We start from the raw sequence: 19005 nt of genomic DNA, 5'->3' as shown, positions 1-19005 counted from the left end.
CGGGATTTAATGGGGTTGCTGATCAACACCAGTGACTTCCGTTACTCTCACCCTCATGAATAAAGATGACCTCTCCTCTGTTTATGTGAGCCTGTGTGAAATTCAGGACGCTCTCCTCGGGCGCCTCTTTCAGCGCCACCATCCCGTTGGTTGGCACCTCGACGTGGTAAACCAGCTCCTCTGCAGGGGTGTCAGCGTCCTCGGTGTTCAGCATGCTGGAGGTGATGTCGGCTTCCTCTCCCGCAAGGACCTGTGAAATATCAAAGACATTTGGAGAGAGAGAGAGAGAGAGAGAGAGAAACAGAGATGAAAAGACACAGCAGATTACTCCGTCTGAGTGTCTGGAGGAAGGTAATTCAAACCAGGGGTCAGGAGTTCACCTGAAGATTATTAGAGTACGCGCGGTGTGTACAAACACAATATGCTGCTGTATAAGAATTATATAGCTGATTTTCTTCAAATTACCAAAGTAAATTCCCAGATAGATAGATATATAGATAGGTAGATAGATAGTCAAGAGGAACTAAAGAAATAAACAAATACAAAAAACACAACGCCAAACCCATCCTACAAACAGCCACCGCCAAAGCAACTATCTAAAAGGTTAATTATTCCTCTGTGGCAGTCTAGACGCTCCTCTTATCAGAAGATAGAGCACAGCGGTCCAGGCTGAATGACTCACCCCGGGTGGAGGGACTTTAATGGACTTCTAATGGTTGGCTGGCTGAAAGGAGCATTAATTGAAAGAAATGGGCCAGATCCCCCCAGAAAGACATTCTTAAATAGCTGGAATCGGCTGGGAGAGTGAGCTGAGGGTGCCCTGCAGTAAGAGGTACGTATCGATCTCGAAAGCCATTCGCCCTCTGATACCTCTCTCGCTGTCTCTCGCTCCCTCTGTCTCAAGGCTCGGGATGAAGAGTGAAAAGCCTCAGGCAGGAGGACGAGGAGAGAAGAGGCTTCTGTCTCAGACATTAACGCCTCAGGTGTCACTCACCGAGAGTCAGTTATATTTAGAAATGAAGTTATGCTATATGGCACGTACAAGCACATATCGTCCGTGTACAACCCACTTTCTGATGACATTCCCGAAGTGCTGTAATGAACTTTTCTTCAGTGAGCCCAGTTTTCTTAACCTTGTGGCACTCATTTGTGGGCTGCATGTGTGAGCGAACAGGGAAATAACATCAACAAAGCGTGATAGTAAGAGGTTTTCATGTTGAGAAATAGCAAGTCAGATCTTAAAAGTCATTCTGTCTAAGAGTGAGCTACTGAGGACGCTGGTCATTGACAAAAAAGACATATCCCTACCTCCGCTATGGACGATTTCTCTACAGATCAGTGTTGGTGCAAGAAATGAGCTGTTTTTAAAAAAAAAAAAAAAATCCCGATGTTTATTGTTGATACATGTCTTGCGAAAAATGTTGCTGCTATTTCTGCTATCATCATAGCTGCACTATAAAAGTCCTGATGTCACATTGTCTACATGTGCCCAGTTTTTCCATGGGAATTTGAAAATAAACCACCAAATAATACAAGTGAGCCAGACAGTCACGGTACATTAACGGCAGTTGTTTTCAAAAGTGGTTTAATGCTTTAGGGAATTTATTCTTTTTAATGTACTGTAATAGCCTAAATATTTAACTTAGTATTTAAGTTACTACTGTATGTAATCCAAACATAGATCTAGACACTTAAGTTGAAACCCGATTTAGTTGAAAACAGTATAACGCCAAAGCTGCAAGTGCCGGTCATTAAATTATAAAACGCTATTTGAAACAAGACTAAGAGCCTGCAACCATTCTAGCAGCTCTGTGGAGCTGTACTTTGGCACAGTGGTGCTTTGGGCTAAGTACTTACATGCTCACAACGAAAATGCTGACATGCAAAAGCTCGAGAACCACTGATCTGAGCTGTTACAATGAGGGGGACATTAATGTGTGTACCGAACTTCATGGCAATCCAGCAAAATATTTGTTGAGATGGCTACTCAAAACCACAAATGCTAATCTCAGTGGCGGCGCTAGTGGAAAAGTCATGGGATGGTTGACCAAAGTTGTGTACCGGCCGGCCAACCAACATCCCTGGAGGAACGCCACGAGTCTATCTAAAAAAACATATGCTCCATCTCTCCCTGTTTTACATTTTTCACACGAGTTTAACTTTCTTAGAGGTTATTGGGATACCAATAAAAATTGCTGTCTCTTTTCAGTCTTCTATATCATTTCTGGTGTTTCAGACCCATCTGTCCTGGTACAGTAAAACAAATGTGTTGTAAAGTGTATAATTTAGTTGCCCCGAGAGTCGCTGCTCCTTGCAACGCACTCGATCTGACACTGCACCAAAGCTCTATCATCATGACACACAGCAACAGCAGTTCAAAGCCACAATTCAACATCATGCACTTTGTGCTTCTTTTTGCTGACGTATTGCGTCTTCCTTCTTCTGAAATTATAACTTTTAAAAACCGGGGACATGTTAAACAAAAGAGGGTTTGAGTTGACGTGGAGTCAACAGGACTGCTCAGCACAAGTGCTGTTGCTATGCATTTTATTTCACCAGCATTGTATAGCAACAGCAGAGGCCATTAAAAAGTCGACTGTCCGACAGTTCTGTCTCTATGTACCTGCGTTAAGGTGATAAGGTGACATTTTGTCTTTAACCTTTGAATGAATACTGAGAAACCTGGACTTTCATCTGGGTGCGTGCTGAGTTTACATGCAATAAACAGGAGTAAGACATAAACAACATGCAATATAATGTACGTACCAATTAAAGCAATCAGAAAACAGCTAGCAAGTGGTTATATGTGATTTAAAATAAGTGTGAAGATTTTCGAAGAAGACGTCATTTTACACTGGGTCAGTAAAGCCGCTACATGATTGTTCAAACAGATATTATATTCAAATATATATTTAGCCTGGTTTTCGCAACTGAATACAGCCATTTAAATGCTTTCTAGCCAGCCCTTGGGTGCCAGGGTGTGGGGAGCAGAGGTTCTGATGTTTGGAAGTAAGCGAGGTGGCTAAATTTAGGCTGAGCCCTGGATCATCAGCTCGGAGAAACGTGAGGCCTACTTCCTGAATCTGCAGACAACGGGGACCCTAGCTACAATCCCATACAATTCGGGTAGAACTGCACCGAATCCAAGACTGCTTACCAGATTGCGAATTAGTCTGTATAGGCATCGATCTTGCCTGAAAACCGTTTAGAACCTGGACAAGTGGGGAAGTCCAGTCCAAAAGAAACACCTCTGAGGACAATAACCTCTCCTGTGTCAGATGCCTTCACTGTAGGATGAGGGTAACCTGCCTGGATGAGCTCGGCGGGCGGTGTGTCACCTTCAGAGGAAGACTCACACATCACCCTATAGTAGGCGGTTGCAGGGATATTTTGGGTAGAGCTGACAACTGCGCCATATCAGGCTACATCAACAAACAGGGTGGCATTTTATCCACCGTGTTGTTGAAGCCTGCGTAGAACCTGTGATATCAGGCCTTAGACAAGCTCTGCCTCCACGGGGTAGTTTACATATCAGGCTCCAGAAAGCTGAGCCTGATAGTCCGGGGGCAGACCCCTGGTGGGCGAGCAGAGACGGAACCCAAACATTTTGAGCCAAATCTGGACTCTGTTGGGGAGGGTGGAAGTGAATCTGTTTGCCTTAAGGCGGAGCACCGACTCTCCCCTGTGCACCACGGACGAGCTAGCTGCTCAATGCATTCCCTCCCGTCTGTTTCGTCCCCCCCCTTATAGAGACGCAGACATGAGAGGCTGAGAGTCCTTCTGGCAGCTCTAGACACGGTACAGCATGCTGAGATGACTCTGCTAATAACGGCACCACCCAACTGGACAGTTTCTTCGTATTAAGGAGCATAGTTGCAGGCAAAAACTCGTGCTACAATACCCAACCATCATTCTTCCACCACTACTACCAGAGCTGAGGCTGTCAAAGATTTATTTTCATGAATTGAGGGAGCAAGTTCCCAGTAAGAAGCAACAGGGAATATGAGAAATGTTTGCATCAACAAAACTGCAGCCTGAGGTCAAAAGCTTCAAATGCTTCCAACCATGGTTTCCTTTGCTTCTAGTAACTTTTTAAACTTTTTTTTGTGCTGTCGTCTCCAGTTAAAGGTTTCAAGTCTGTTTCGCCTCTGACCACACGGAGCATCTCTGATGGGTGTGGCCGGGCGTGGTCAGAGGCGTGCTTCGTAGCACCTGTAACCACTTCCGAGAGTGATTTCCTGTGATCCCGGAGTAGACCTGCGCATCGCCGCAGCGAGGAGGGAAGCTAAACCACTGGAGGTCAGAAAAAACAAGATTCACGTTGCATTTTGTTTCAGATAAACGGCGCGCAAACTCCAAAAAGCTGTATTTCCCAGGTCAGCGCTAATCTGAGGAGCCTGGAGTGCAAACCAGTTCTGAGAATGCACCTATATGACAAACTCCAACTCTCCATTCAGGTAAGTAATGGGAGATAAAAATAGCAGTTTTTAGAGAACTCTAAAGAGAATCTCCTCCCCTTCCTTGATTTAAAGGAACGGTCTGTCCTGCTGATAAGTGCACAATGGCCTTAGCCATAGAGACATATTTTTAAAATCTACTGCCTTAGAATATGTGACTGACAAAATTGAATTTAATTTTTATTTTGAATTACCTTTGTACAAATGATTTGGGAATTAGAGAATGAGTCAGATGTCAGAATTAGTCAGAATCATTAAGACTATCTTAAATACAAGCTGAAGGTTAACAAATATGCAGAAATAGTGCTAATTACAGGCTTTAAATTCCCACATGTAGACAGGAGGTTCTATCACCTGTGGGTGACATGTCAAAATGCCTTGACTGCTTTGGTTTTTGCAGCTTGTTGCCATTGTTTTCCATGACGACGATGATGATGATCAATTTCACTCAGCGGATGATGTGAGACGGTGCTTTCTGGAGTCCTTTTTCACATAGGTGATTAAACGGGGTCGGGATGTCCATGATGAGGATGATGATGATCACATCGTATGAAGCCCCGATTGTCTGTTGATAAAATGCTGACATGCAACTATGTACACCAGACTATCACTGGGAGAATTATAAAATAATTCCCCAACAGAAAACGGAATCTACACCGTAAAGTGCTGTGCTTGAATAATATTTAAATTGGGTCACATCTCAGTTCTTGTGCAGGAGAGGTTTTTTTTTTTTTTTTCCTTCACAGTGCAGTCCACAATCCTTGACACTAGATGGCCACATCTTCCCACTCTACACCCCAGCAAAGCACCAGACAGTCTAGGGCAGGTAATCTGAAATGGGCCTTGCAGATTGATGGTTTATATAACAACCAATGCATTTGGCACCAAAGAGGATGGGCTGCAAATTCAGTTTGATCGGACACAATGACTGATATTTCATTTGGAGGCAGTAATGAAGCCGCTGCCGTAGCCAAATGACTTAGTTTGCTGATGACTCAACAGGATACCACCGTCTCTTAAATGTTTGAGACGCTGAGGGGCGCCAGACTTCTGAAGCTGTATCCCTTTCTTTTCGGGCAATCCGAAATCTTGGCTGCTTTAAATACAGGGTACACTCGTGTGTTCCTAATTCTGTGTTGGGGAGTGGGAGGTAAAGCTGGAGAGACTACAGGAAAACAGCAACAAGAAAGATGATAGCAGCTGTAGTAGCCAAGAAGGAAAGAAGACGGTGGTGGTTTACCAGTTTGATTTCAGCTCCTCATCTGCAGCGATGGTATTTCTCTCTGAGACACAGATTAACCACGCATATCCTCTCCTGCTTTGTCTTTTGATGAGGGATAAAACAAATTTACTGTACTGCATCTATCAGTCACTGGTCATATGCACAAATAGCAAGGGAGATTAGGCCGGCATTCAAAGCAAAAGTGTTTGCATAGTTACATAATCCTACAAAAATGTGACAGACTCAAAAGAGAGACGGTTGATAGAAATACCATATATAGATAGATAGATAGATAGATAGATAGATAGATAGATAGAGAAACTAGACTGTTAAATGTCCGACTGGCCCAATGGGACAACTTTTCGGAAATACACCAAAGCTGAGTTGAAACGGACAGAGTGTAAACCCTAATAGAAACCAGCTGTGTCCAGTACAGTGGGCCAAAGGGGCTCAATGGTGAGCTTGAACAGAGCCTGATCATGGTCATATTAGTCATCATCTCTGATGATCTGCTGCAGAGGTCACTCCACACACACACACACACACACACACACACACTTCCTGCTCTAAATCAATCCAAGTGCTGCTGGGCCAGCCCTGGCTCTGTGTGGGTTACACATCCACATATTATTATGTTACATTCTGCAGCCCCAGCAGAGCAGGCACAGGGGTTGGATGCCATCCTCACTCTGCCAGAAAAGACGCGGTCCCGTCGACCATCTTGGTTTTCCAAAAATACGGGTTGCCACGGAGACGTGGAGCCACAGGCAGAGCAGGCAGGACTGAATGACACAGTTGGTTTCCAGTTCTGTGAGCTGATTACTGCTGGCTTTTTCCGACTGCCTGCCTACTCTTACGGTAGAATCTACGTCACCGATCCTGCAAAACTTTTCTTTCATGACTGACGTGAATCAGTTTGACAGCGTGTTGCACACACACTGCGAACCTCCTATAGATTCACTTAAATGAAGACACTATTGAATGGACACCATTCTTTTTGCAACAGGCAGTAATTACTGTGATGAAATTATTTTGTGACAGAGAACTATAAGTGTGATCTATCCACAGTGAAGGAAATGGTCCACAGTCTAACACTAGAAGGAACGTAGCTACTGTATAAGTGTATCACATGAAGGTGCAGGGCTAGTGGAAATTAAAAAATATGAAATAAAACACTTACTTTCACATATTCTGTAAATGTAGGCACATTCTGGGTATAGCTTCTTGATGATAGCTACATAGTCTTGACAATTATATGCATGTATTTTAGTGTATGTTCATAGAAAAATATGATGCATATGAGTTTTTAATACTTTTAATTACCGAACATAATTTAATGTTTCCTTTCATGTAACTTACTATTTGGGATGTTTTAAATATACTTGATATCTTTTTGACAGACTTGACATAATGTGTCTATTATTGTCTTTCTACTTCCACTTTTTGGGACTGATAAATTGAGTATTTCTATAAAGTTGTCATTGTGTACTAATTAACGTTAACAATAGTTTTGAGATGTTTATCGTCCTGGAACCTTTATTGGTCCGATGGCACAGAATCCAAACGCATAATGTGAACAGTGAAAGGCTTAAATGATTAAATGAGTTCCTTTACACGACTGTTTTCATCCGGGCTGGGCAGTAATTCACACCTATTGATTACAATCTTTTAATAGAATTCCATTGTGATATATAATATAATAAGAGTGAGACAAAGTTGTATTGCATAGATAAGACCAAGATAAGATGGAAAATATGAACTAAAATCAGTTAGAGACTGAACTATGTCATCATTTAGACATATTTGACATTTCTACAATTTTGCATATATCTCCTCAATATACATATATTTTTTAAGATACAGTGACAGGAATATCTACTGTAATAATATCTTTCCTACTTGCCTGTTCTAGGGCAAACTCTCATATCAGCAAATTTGGTACTGCATTAAAATGCGTATAGATACTGCACAACTGTGGTTCTGCTTGACACTGCATGAAGCACATATAGGTGTGAATCCCTGCCCTCTTCTTGTCATGTGACCTACATGATTCACTTTCCACATTTTGGGGCGGTCCAGCTGCGAACATGCTAATTCACTTGCATTTTACCGCTCTTTATAATAACAAATATGCCGTGGAGGCCAGTGCTGTACTGATGCAGCATGTGAGGTCAGTATCCTTCAGCTTCTTAGTTAAAAATCTCTGCATTTATTCTACTTGCAGCATGGAGTGGATTTAATTCTCAGTTCATACAGGATTCATGACAGTGGGCATGAACTGCGGATGAAACTACCCAATATGGATGCGAGAAAGATCACTAAATTCTGCAGGGTTCATTCGGAGTTCAGTTCCTTAATTCTTAAAACTATAATTCCAGATCAGCCCAGACTGATACCATGACTGCACCATTTTACCCTTGAACCTCTAATCTAAAATATTCCACTGGGTCACAGAGGGTCTTCTGTGTCCTCACAACTCATTGGACTTAAATTAACATGTAAACACTATGAAATTTATGTCCTTTTTTTGTCAGAAAACCAAACTAAATCAAGACTAAAGCATAAAGCACTTAAGAGAGAGTCTTTACATAAACTGACCTTTCAATATGTCAGAATCTCATCAACCATTATAGCCATTATTCTGGAAGGGGGGGTTACAGCCTCCCAATCACACTTGCACAACTCAGACTCTTTTCCAGCAAGACACAGTGCAAAAATGTCGACAATAGTAACAATAACAAAAACTTCATACTGAAAGGGAAGGAAGTTATTTTCTCCACAGCTTCACCATTTTAGCATAAACTACTCATTCCAGTGTTTTGAAAGACTGCAGAAAGGGTTTGTTCTTCCCACTTCAAAGAAAATGGCTGTGGTCAGCGTGAATTCTCAAGAGCAGAAGTGTACTGATCAACTCAAAGTTTACATTCTATAGGTATAAAAGTTTTTCCTACAGCAACATTTCCAACCGTTGAGTATGTTGGAGGGAAGCTCAAAGTAACAGCCAATGAACTATCAAAGAGCAAAATGTTACCTCCAGGCCCGTGTTACGGGTCAGTTTTGGCGGCTCGTCGTTGGCAGGAATGACAGTCACAGATATGGTGACGGGGAGGCTCCGGCGCTCAATCTCATAAGCTGAGGCAGAGAGAGTGAAGCTGTCCTCTGTGCTCTCGGTGCTGTCATGCATGTAGTAGATGTGTCCAAGTTTCACCTGGAGGAGACAAAAAGGTTCCAGTTGTCACTCAATTCTGCATCAGACCGGACTGGTAGGAAACATCGTAACGTAAGGGAAAGGCTGAGTGAGCCTAAAAGGTGGAATTAAAATTCTCTTAACACCTATGTCCAAAGAATACTCTGCTTTTGAGAAACAAGGACGCCACCATATCTTGGTTAACTTCGACAAACTCCTGTGACAATTGGGAGAAACTAATATTCATGACTTAGTTTTCCTCCAGAGCTTCTTTTCTCAGAGAGCTGTCTTTCCCCCTGATAAGGGAACCATATTATCTCCACTTTGGAGACTGCACTTTTTATAGTAGAAAGTCTGCGTCCTAAACAGGAGTTTGAAGCATGTGGGTGTCCACCAGACAGGGAGTATCTCACTGCATTCTGTTGGTTGCATTATGGGAACTGTATTTCCCAGAATGTCAAACTACTCCTTTATGGGTTTTTTTTTTTTTTTTTCGAGACAAAGGCTATAATCAGGTCTTGAAAGCACAGGAACAAAGAGAATTTCGCTTGTGGGACAAAAACCTTGAGGGAAACCAGATGCACAAAGGAATCAGTCATCCAGTTTCCAAGCGAGCTAGAAAACAGCACCTGTGGCCTGGACCAACCAACTCTGTTGACTTTCTGCTTACAGGAGAGAAATCTCAGAGCCCAGCATCCCGTGTTCTTGTTTCTCGGTCCTGCAGTCCTATCCGGATCACATAATCTGTCTATCTAACCTTTTCCTCTAATATTTTTTTCACAAATTTACAGAGATTCAGGGTGCTTCTCTCCAATGGGGACAGTTGACAGCTGTCTGGACAAAAGTGTAAAAGTAAGCTGCTGGGATGAGAGGACCTGCTTCAGAGCACGGGAAGTGCCAAATGGATCCCATATGACTGGCATCCTTCCGGAATAACAAGCCCCATCATCATTACTGATTGGGGAAAGTCATGGAGACGATCAGTCTGCTCTCTGGGACAATAAACAGTGGGTGGTTGTTGGACTCGTGGCCTTCAGATTTACTCAGAGAAAGACTGATGTGTGTGTCAATATTTGATGGTAGCTTCATATTTTATTTTACATTCATTTGTGACTGATGTAAAATCTCAGGTTCTGCGTACTTACTGTATTTTGGAAAATTAGAAATATGAACCACAGAAGTTTGCTCACTTTGTTCCGAGAATATTTTGTACTTTGTGAAAAATAAAGGTGCTTGTGTGGACTTAAATAGGTTTCCATAGATGGAAGAACTAATGGAGACCTGATGGAGAACTGAACCTGATTAGAGTAAAGGTGTATTCGAGCTGAGTGTTTCAGATTTCCTGTATTTTTTTCAAGTTCGATCCCACTCAGCATAGCATACATATGCTCCTGACTGTGTACATGAGTTTATTGTTCAAAGCCAGAGTAAAAACAGAGTCAGCGCTGTGGTGAGCAAAATGCCATACATTGTCTGAAACAGACCTACATAATGCATATGTGACACATCTGGGCCACGTGGCACATAGAGTTACTTTACATTCTTGTGTTTGCGGTTCATGTAGTTCTGCATGAGTCACTCTCAGTCTCTCTCATTGCACAGCCCCCCGTTACTGTACGCTCACATAACCTCAGTGAACCACCCCAAATGATGACTTTATCACAAAATTACTACACACACCAGTAACTCCAGTGTCCATTCCCAGCGGCCGGGGGACTTGCCCAGTGGACCTTAAAACAGCATTGAACTTACGGAGAAAACTGCAGTAAAGAAAGGTACAAAACTGTCCGACTTTATTTTTAGAGCAATTAAGGTCTAGTTTAAATACTGCGCCGACTGAAGCTTGGGCATTTATTCTTCAATGTGGTACTCATTTGGGAGAACTGATTATTTTTCATTCTCCCAGTATAACAATAAAAGACTATACAAAAAGAGTACACACAGTGCATGCATTAAAAAATCTCCAAGAAGCAGTATGTAAACAAGCTTTTTTTCTCTGTGACATTTCCATAGTGGCAGACGATGATATCTGTGTTCATTTTTGCCTCCCCAATACCAACGTAATCGCTGCTACAGTATGTTCTAAACCCATTTGAATTGTACATTGGGATCTTTGAGAGCCAGCATGAGTGAATCTGGCAGTAGCAAAGTACGGGAGGTTTGTGTGCACTGACACATTATTATAGGAATATACTGGGCCAGTTTATTTTGGCTTAAGGCAGTCCAAAGGCATCGTCAGTTTTTCCACAATGGTTCAGCAAAGAAGAGGGGAGTAGGGGCAGACCAGGGCTAGATGTAGGAGCTATAAGATATGTGTCCAGACATGTGTGCTTCACTAAATTATGTGGTCCATTCAGAATGCATGAGGTTTTTCCACTGGTAACTACTCATGCATTTTTTATATTTTCCTAAAGCAGGGGCCTCTGAACCACAAGGAGGGAGACCAGATAGCTGTGCTGCAGCAGCTCCCAGATTCTCCCTCTCTTTCTCTCTATCTGGTACAACACAACAAATCCAAAACAGCACTGAGTAGTAACTGGGGAAAGTTCCATGGTGACGCCTTGCTGTGGTAAACCTCTTGAACAACCACCGTGATCTAGTCATGAGAGGAAGATGTTACTAAGAAGGGATAAAATATGGAAAATCGTTTTTTTTTTTTGAGGTCTTCTGGGAAGTCTTTGGTCCCAGAGTGGAAAAAAGACATTACATGTGAATCTTTGACCAAATGAAAATCGGGTGCTGGGTATGTTTTCCTTGAAAAAGTATTAATCAAATCTAGCTAATCCTTAAAATGTTAGATATAGGATCCAGTGTTTTGGTGGATTTGTCAATACATGTGGTATGTACATTTGCTAACCATTTGATGCAACCAACAATTTGTCTCATGTTTTAACTTACAAGGCATGTGTGTGCCGATAGAAGGCAGGGCAAAACACAAATGTCAGAATTTTGAGTAGAACTTGGAAAACAGCAAGGGAAACCAAAAGGGAAAACATAATCCTTAAAGTAGCTATAATCAATATTTTCATATCAACGATGGATCATGTGACTACTTGTGAGTGAAAGGTGTTGCTCAAAGTGACAAACCTACACATCAGTATCGCGCTGCTCCGCAGCTCTACTTAATCAGGTGACCAGAAAGATGACTCTAAATAAATGCTAATATTGCTATGTATCTGCTTGATGTGTAATTAGCCAGTCATTTGCTAACATGTTTGCCATATCAACATAAAAAGTGGTGATATGGCAGTGTCATGCTTACAGTTTGTTTTTGCTTTGACCCCAAGTGGTACAAAATCAGTTATTTCATATTTAGGCATTTAAGATCTAAGATCATACTTTGCAGATACTCCCCTATACAGTATGCTAGTTTCGGATGATGCTGGCTATTCAAGCATTCCTGGCAAACATGCAAATATAACTGGAGCATCGACTGGTTGGATGCATGCACTGAAAACAAGGCATGCCAAAATAATGGATATGGAAGATAAGAGCTGGTTCATCAGCTACCAGCAAACAGCCCATGACCTTGCCTATTACCTATCAGCTAATCATGTCAATAATAGTAGAATAGTACCATATTGTTTGGCAGTAAAACTTTACTTCATGGTTCATTAAAAAGTTTTTGATACTTAGTGAGGGAAGGGATCGTATAAAGGTTTACACCAACGGTGATACATGGGAGAAAAAGGTAATATTATTTGAATTAGGAGTCAGGGGGATGTGATTAAGTCTTAATAACATTTTTTGTTGAAACATGGAAGTGAATTTGTTATTTCTATGTGTCTTATACGACAGAACTACATACCTCCTCCCATGTAAAGTAAGAAAGTTCGTCTCCATCGAGGTAGCGAATGTCACCGTGCTGTGGCGGCTCTTCCACAATAAAGTCGATGTTTGCTGAGCTGTAGAAGGGATGTGAGATGTTTACAATCTCTGTATTAATTGCTCTGCTGAGGCCCTCCCTCACGGTAAAGTTGAAGGCCTGGATGGGGATGAACCGCGGGACGATGTTCACAGAGATCTGCAAATCCTCCACTGTGGTAAAACCATTACTGACATCCACTTTGAAGGCGTCATTGCCCTGAAAGAGATGGATGTTCAAATAAGTTATCGATATAATAAAAATAAAACCTTGTACATTAGACCCACCAGAGGCTGAGGTTGTGTTTTTATCCAATTTTACTCTCAGTGTGAATATGAAAGGGAACAAGCTGCCACATTTGATTTATTACAACAGTATTACTTAAATGACAATAAACCTGGATGGATGCAGACACATAGAGAATGCGCCCCTGATCAATGTCCTCTTGACTGAAGGTGTGAATGTACTCGAGGACAGGGGACGCCGTGCTGTCTGAACTGTTTGTCAGCATAACCACATGACCAAGCTGAGGAGGCTCTTTAATGGTGAACACCATTTCTGTAGGCAGAATATCAGCTTGCTCCACCTAAAAATCAAAGGTAGAGTACAAAAGTACAGCAAACGGATCTGTTAATTTATTATTCAAAATTTTAACATGCAATTATTTTTTGTAGAATGATAAACTTGCAGAAGTAAATACAGTAGTTTGCTTGACAAAAACCCTGTCCACAACAGCATGCAATGTACTAACTGGAAATGTGTTTCGTGTATTTAGTAAAATAACAAATATTGTTTGACTAATTAAGTGTACTTCAAAATGCCAGCAAACACAAAGATGATCCTGTTGGTTAACAACTTTTCATGAGCTAAGAAAGACAACCCTGTTTACTGCTTTATGAATCAATGCCTTTTCACTGAAAAATTCTAAATCACCAATTCTTTTTTTTTTTTTTTTTTTTTTCCACACTTTAATTGCTTGGCTTCTGAGGTGTGGTTAGGATAGACGCAGTTGTGTCCCAATAAAACACACACATGGAAATTGAGGAACTACTCTCAGCTGACAAAAATAGGAGAAGGTTTTGCAACTTCTCCAAACAACAGTCGGCAAAACAAATCAAAGTAACTAATAAAACTTTGAAAAACAGTTTTCATTTGAGGTTGGAGGTTGTTCAGTTTTCATTTCATTGGAAGCAGTGCTTCAAAGCTGTGGTTCGGCTGACATGGAGTTAGGTGCCTTGTATATTTTCTTTCTAGAACAGGCACAGTATGGTACATGACTGTCAGTACAGTACATTATTTTGCAGTATACTAAAATGTCACACTGTCAACTTTAGTACATAGTGTTAATTTAATGGTCAGTGTACTCTATAGGTTAATATGGAGTTGGGACACAGTGTTAGACAGTATGGTGAACCGACACCTGAAAAAGACAATGGGACATTTGGCAACATTTAAAGCCACATTGCAGATTCATACATTCATTCCACTTTGAAAAGTTTTAATAAACTCTCTCTGGAACCTGAAGAGTGTTTAGCAGTCATGCTTGTGTTTGAACGATATTTCAGACGAGCATACTACTTTCCAATTTATAGTAAGGACACACATTTGAAAAGCTCCCAGAAGCCAAGTCAATATTTTACCTCTAGTAAAGGCCATTCCGTCGAGGCTTTGTTCACTACATATTTCAATAGAGTGTGTACCAGGTGTCTAGGTTCTTCTCCAGTCAATACTGCAGATTTCAGATGTGTTTACTATTGTGAAATTAGAGTTTAAAAGAGGGAACATTTTAAGTATTACATTATAAGTCGAGCTATATACTGTATACAGGGAATGTGTTAAGAATTGACCAAGAATTTAAACCTCATTAATTGCTTTCAAGATGAAGTGCAGGCAGACTCATCTTATAAATTACAGTGTGCTTCAGGAAGCTCCTCAGGGGACACTTAGTGCTCAGTTTTCCACACTAAATAGACTGTAATTTAGTACATAAACTAGATTAAAAGCAGCAACTGCACAGTCATTTTTAGGCATGCTTTCATGTGGTTGGAATGTAGAGAGGTAGATGTAGAGATAAAACAAGGCAGTATGATTGAATGAGTTATGTTAAAGTTCTTTGTCACAAAGAAAAAATAAACTTGAAAAAGACAAAGACGATGTCCTGTCACAGTATTGACATATTGTATAATATTAAATGCTACCTTGTTGAATAAAAACAAATGTATGCTGCACAGATTAAATGTCAGCAACACAAATGACTTTAAATTGTAGATTTATTAACTATAGCTCTTGATCATATGCAAAAGTCTCCGGTAAAAAAAAGAGTTTTGCTCAACATACCGAAGTGAGTAAACATTACCTTGAGCTGATCCTGGTTGATGATGGTGTGCTCTTCCTCATAGGAAATGATGACCTCATTGGTTATCACCTCAGGTTCAGAGAGGTAACCTTGCTTGAATATTTTAATCCTGAATGTGCCGTCTTCAGAATGTCCTCGTGCTTGGACGGTAAAGCTGAAAGAGTCCTTGGACCTCATACTCTCATAATTATGCTCATACGACACAACACCTTTTTTCAGGTCCTCCTGGGTGAACGCTGAAGCCTCAACCCCACTCACAATAATCCTTCCATCACTAGGTGGGGATCTAATCTGGAATTTTATCTCGCTGTTGTCTCTTATGTCCATGTTGGTGTCAGCGCTCAACAGGGTGGTGTTAAGGGTCTTGGTGCTTCCATGGTCGATGACAATGATTGTGTTGTTCAGCACTCGCAGGTAGGGCTCACCTGCCTGGATCTCAAGTAGCGCCGTGGTCTTGTGGAAGCCATCCGAAACCTGCAGTGAGAAGCGTTCGCGATCTGCTCCGTGGTGAATGAAGAGGATGTTCTTATCTCGCAGGTCGGCTTGCGTGAAACGGAAAAGAGGCTGTGATGGATTAGATGTTGAGACGATATTGCCTGAGAGGATTCCCTCTCGAGCGTAGACAATTTGTGAGTCATTGAAACCTGAATCATCGTCCTTGAACTGGATGACATCAGTTGTTAGCAGATGCTGACCATGGCGGACCACGTTTAAGACTTTATCCACAACCCTCACAGGAGCATGCTCGTTCTTGGACTGGATTGATATTCTGAAAACACCACTCACTGTTTCGTGAATGTCTGAACTTTCTGCTCCTTGATCAAATGCTGAGAAATGGAACTCATCACTGCTTGTCTTGGAGCCATCATGCTTGTAAATAAGCCTGTCAAGATGGAGGTCTTCATTACTGAAAACTCTAATTGCCCCCTCAAATCTAGGCTGCCCTGGAGGGGAGTCCCTAATCAGTCGCCCATACTTTGGCCCTTGCGTTACCCGGTAAACAAAATCTGTAGAACTTGGTGACTGCATCCAAAGATAGTTTTTGTTCAGTGTGTGCTCACCACCCTGCAAGACAACCAGCCTCTCATTGGTCAAAACAGGAGCATCTGCACTGGCAAAAATATTAATTGGGAAGGTGTAAAGAGGAGAGTACTGATCCTCTGCAAAGACTCTGAACTGAAACTGGTCTATACTATCCACAGCTCTCTGCACCCTGACCCTGTAGCTAACACTACTGTCCAAAATGTCCTTTTGGGTGAACATATCACCTTCAGCTAGCTCTTTTTCTAACAACTGGAGACTACCCAGTGTCGGAGGCTTGACAAGGATGTATTTTACAGTTTGTGGATCTGGGTTTTTCCCTTTTACTTCGGCCTGAAGCTCTGTGAGTCCGATTGTTTGCTCTTCACCAGCCTCCATCTCCAATGGAACCAGGTTAGAAACTTTTACCTGTGCAGGGATTATCTTTACTAGGAAGGTGTTGTTCCAAAGGGAGAACTGCCCCAGGTGGGTGTTGAACTGAATCCGCTCCACCACAGTATCTTCCTGGTCATTGGAGTCTGTGCTGACATATCTAAGGCGGTTGTGATCCAGATCAGATTGATGGAAAGTTGTAACCTGCTTGTACAGTCCATCACTTGTCATTATCTGTAGTTCCCCAAATAACAGCAGTTGTGTTATGTTATACATAATATCCCCATTACGAGGATGAGCGAGGACCGCCAGATTTTGAATACCTATGGACGAGTTGCTTCCCTGAGACAAGAGAAGGCCAGTGTTGGTGACAATAGTAATATGTGGCTGTGTCACCGACAAGTTTAAAGTAGTTGAACGGCTTACTGACTGTCCATCAGACACTTCCAAGGTAATTCCAGCAGGACTTCCCCCTCTATGTACAAAATAGATATTCCCATCTTTCAGCTCCCTGCAAGTGAACTCTGAGATGCTTTTTCCTGGCTGTTGACCATTTTCTAAGTAACCAACATCCATGGAAGGTTCTGATGTTACACTAACAATTAATTCATCACAGCGGGTGTCAGAATCCATGATTTTGATAAGGTTTGGGCCCAAACGCGTCCTGCCATTTTCTGTGATAGCGATTTCTCCTCCACTAAGTTGTGGTATATCATTGACGGGCAGTATTTCAACTGGGAGGACATATTCACGGGGAGTTTTCAGACACTCTGGAAGGTAAACATCACTGTTAACAACCACCTCTAGCTGAATTTGATCTGCATGCCTTTCATGTCCATCATGCATATACTTAATTTTCTTATTGACAACATCCAGAAGAGTGAACTTTTGTATGCGTTTTGTGTTAATGTTCATATCAACCAGGCCATACCAGGGATCATTCTGGAGAGTAAAGATAATGTCTGACTGACGCAATCCCGCTGCACTGAGGTCAAATGTAGGGCTTAAGTTGTTGATATCAAGAAAAACGTCCCCACCTTCAGGGACAAACAATGGTGTGACATCAAGAAGTTTTGTCACATTTTTGAAAATCTCTGGTGTGCCATCTGTTGGGTAGCAATGTTGTTCAATCAAGTCCATATCAACGTATCGGATGCGGACAGGCGGAGAAGTTGTAGTTGTGTCTACATCATAATAACTTGAGTAGTCATAGTCCTCTCCTTCACATTTAACGTGAACATCTTTGGTCACCAAAGCATCCTGTAGGCTACGGTCCTTCTGATTTACTTTGATTTCCCCCAAACAACCAATAAAGGATTCAGCTGTCATTTCCTCCTCTGCACGATTTAAGGACCCACTTTCACGAAAGACCTCCTTCATTTTCCCCTGGATGCCTCCTAAATACAGGTTTCCAACCAAGTCCAGTTTTTGCGATGAGTCAAGAGGGAGCGAGGAAGACTGGCTATCTACATTAATGACAAAAGAATCCTGACTGATCTGGACCTTAACTCTATGCCACTGATCATCATCCAGCTGCACCTGGATATTCTCCAGTACCTCCATGCCATTGCCGTGGTCCAGCACACCTCTGAGATAGCCTTTCACAACACCAATAGCAATGAAGTCTGACTCTCTGCCAGGGTGGAAAACAAGTAGTGCATCCTCAATGGTGGTTTTCATTAGGAACTCCAAGACCCTTGGAGCACCACTAGCCCCGCTCCAGGTGGGGAAAGAAATGAAGGAATCAGGAGTGCTGAAACTAGTTGCCTCGCCATCACCAGCCTCAAACTCACTGCTGCAGGATTCCTTCGTGTCATGGCATTGTTTAAATGCTGTGCTGAGAATATCAAACTGATGGGACTCAAATTTGACCTCAGTCATGCACCCACGGAAAGGGGGAATGGCATTGCTGAGGTAGGGAGCATCTAGGTCTCCTGCTCCTCCAAGCCAAATGCCCAGGTCAATATTGAGCTGTTCCCCATCGTCGTTCACAGGAACATATGTTGGAAAGAGCTCATCAATAATCATGGTGAGTCTGCCATCTTGCAGTGTCAGTGAGATTTTGTGGTCCAGGAGGTTGTTCAGTTGTACTCCCTGAGATGAGGACAGTGTCACCTCTCCGGCCCCCAAGTTCAACCGTGCCTAAAGGAAAATGAAAATATTTTATTTAACTTATAACTTCAAATAAATTTCAGCTTTTATACTGTGGCATATGGGGTATTGATACTTGTGTGACTTGTAGAGCCATTAGAACTCGGCTAATTTTTAAAAGGGAATGCCATCTCTACAATGGTGTGAACACTATATGTTAAAACAATGTTGTGCAGTCCTATCAATATTTATGAACAAGAAACTCTCTTTTGAACGCATAAACACCAACCAAAATCCTCTTATCTATGATCATTATCATTTTTGGATCCTTTCATTTACCACTTATGGGACGCTAATTCATTGACTCATAAAACCCTTTAGTGTAAGCTTAATTTTACTATAATATTAACATTT

At 41.8% G+C, this 19005-nt stretch overlaps 1 protein-coding gene across 1 annotated transcript in view; it reads right to left on the bottom strand.

Moving 5' to 3' along the window:
* Positions 1 to 19005, bottom strand: part of cspg4 (chondroitin sulfate proteoglycan 4) — a 67650-nt gene that overhangs the window by 9964 nt on the left and 38681 nt on the right. Inside the window, exons 3-7 of the mRNA XM_040133578.1 lie at positions 15088 to 18642; positions 13129 to 13317; positions 12675 to 12950; positions 8711 to 8887; positions 52 to 250 (exon numbers count right to left, since the gene is read on the bottom strand). Of these exons, the coding sequence (XP_039989512.1) occupies positions 52 to 250; positions 8711 to 8887; positions 12675 to 12950; positions 13129 to 13317; positions 15088 to 18642 (4396 nt within the window). The remainder of the gene's footprint in view (positions 1 to 51; positions 251 to 8710; positions 8888 to 12674; positions 12951 to 13128; positions 13318 to 15087; positions 18643 to 19005) is intronic.

This window comes from Xiphias gladius, chromosome 8, assembly GCF_016859285.1.
Source record: "Xiphias gladius isolate SHS-SW01 ecotype Sanya breed wild chromosome 8, ASM1685928v1, whole genome shotgun sequence".
NCBI lineage: Eukaryota > Metazoa > Chordata > Actinopteri > Istiophoriformes > Xiphiidae > Xiphias > Xiphias gladius.
The sequence above is the reverse complement of the archived record's forward strand: the minus strand, read 5'-3'. Positions and strand labels throughout refer to the sequence as shown.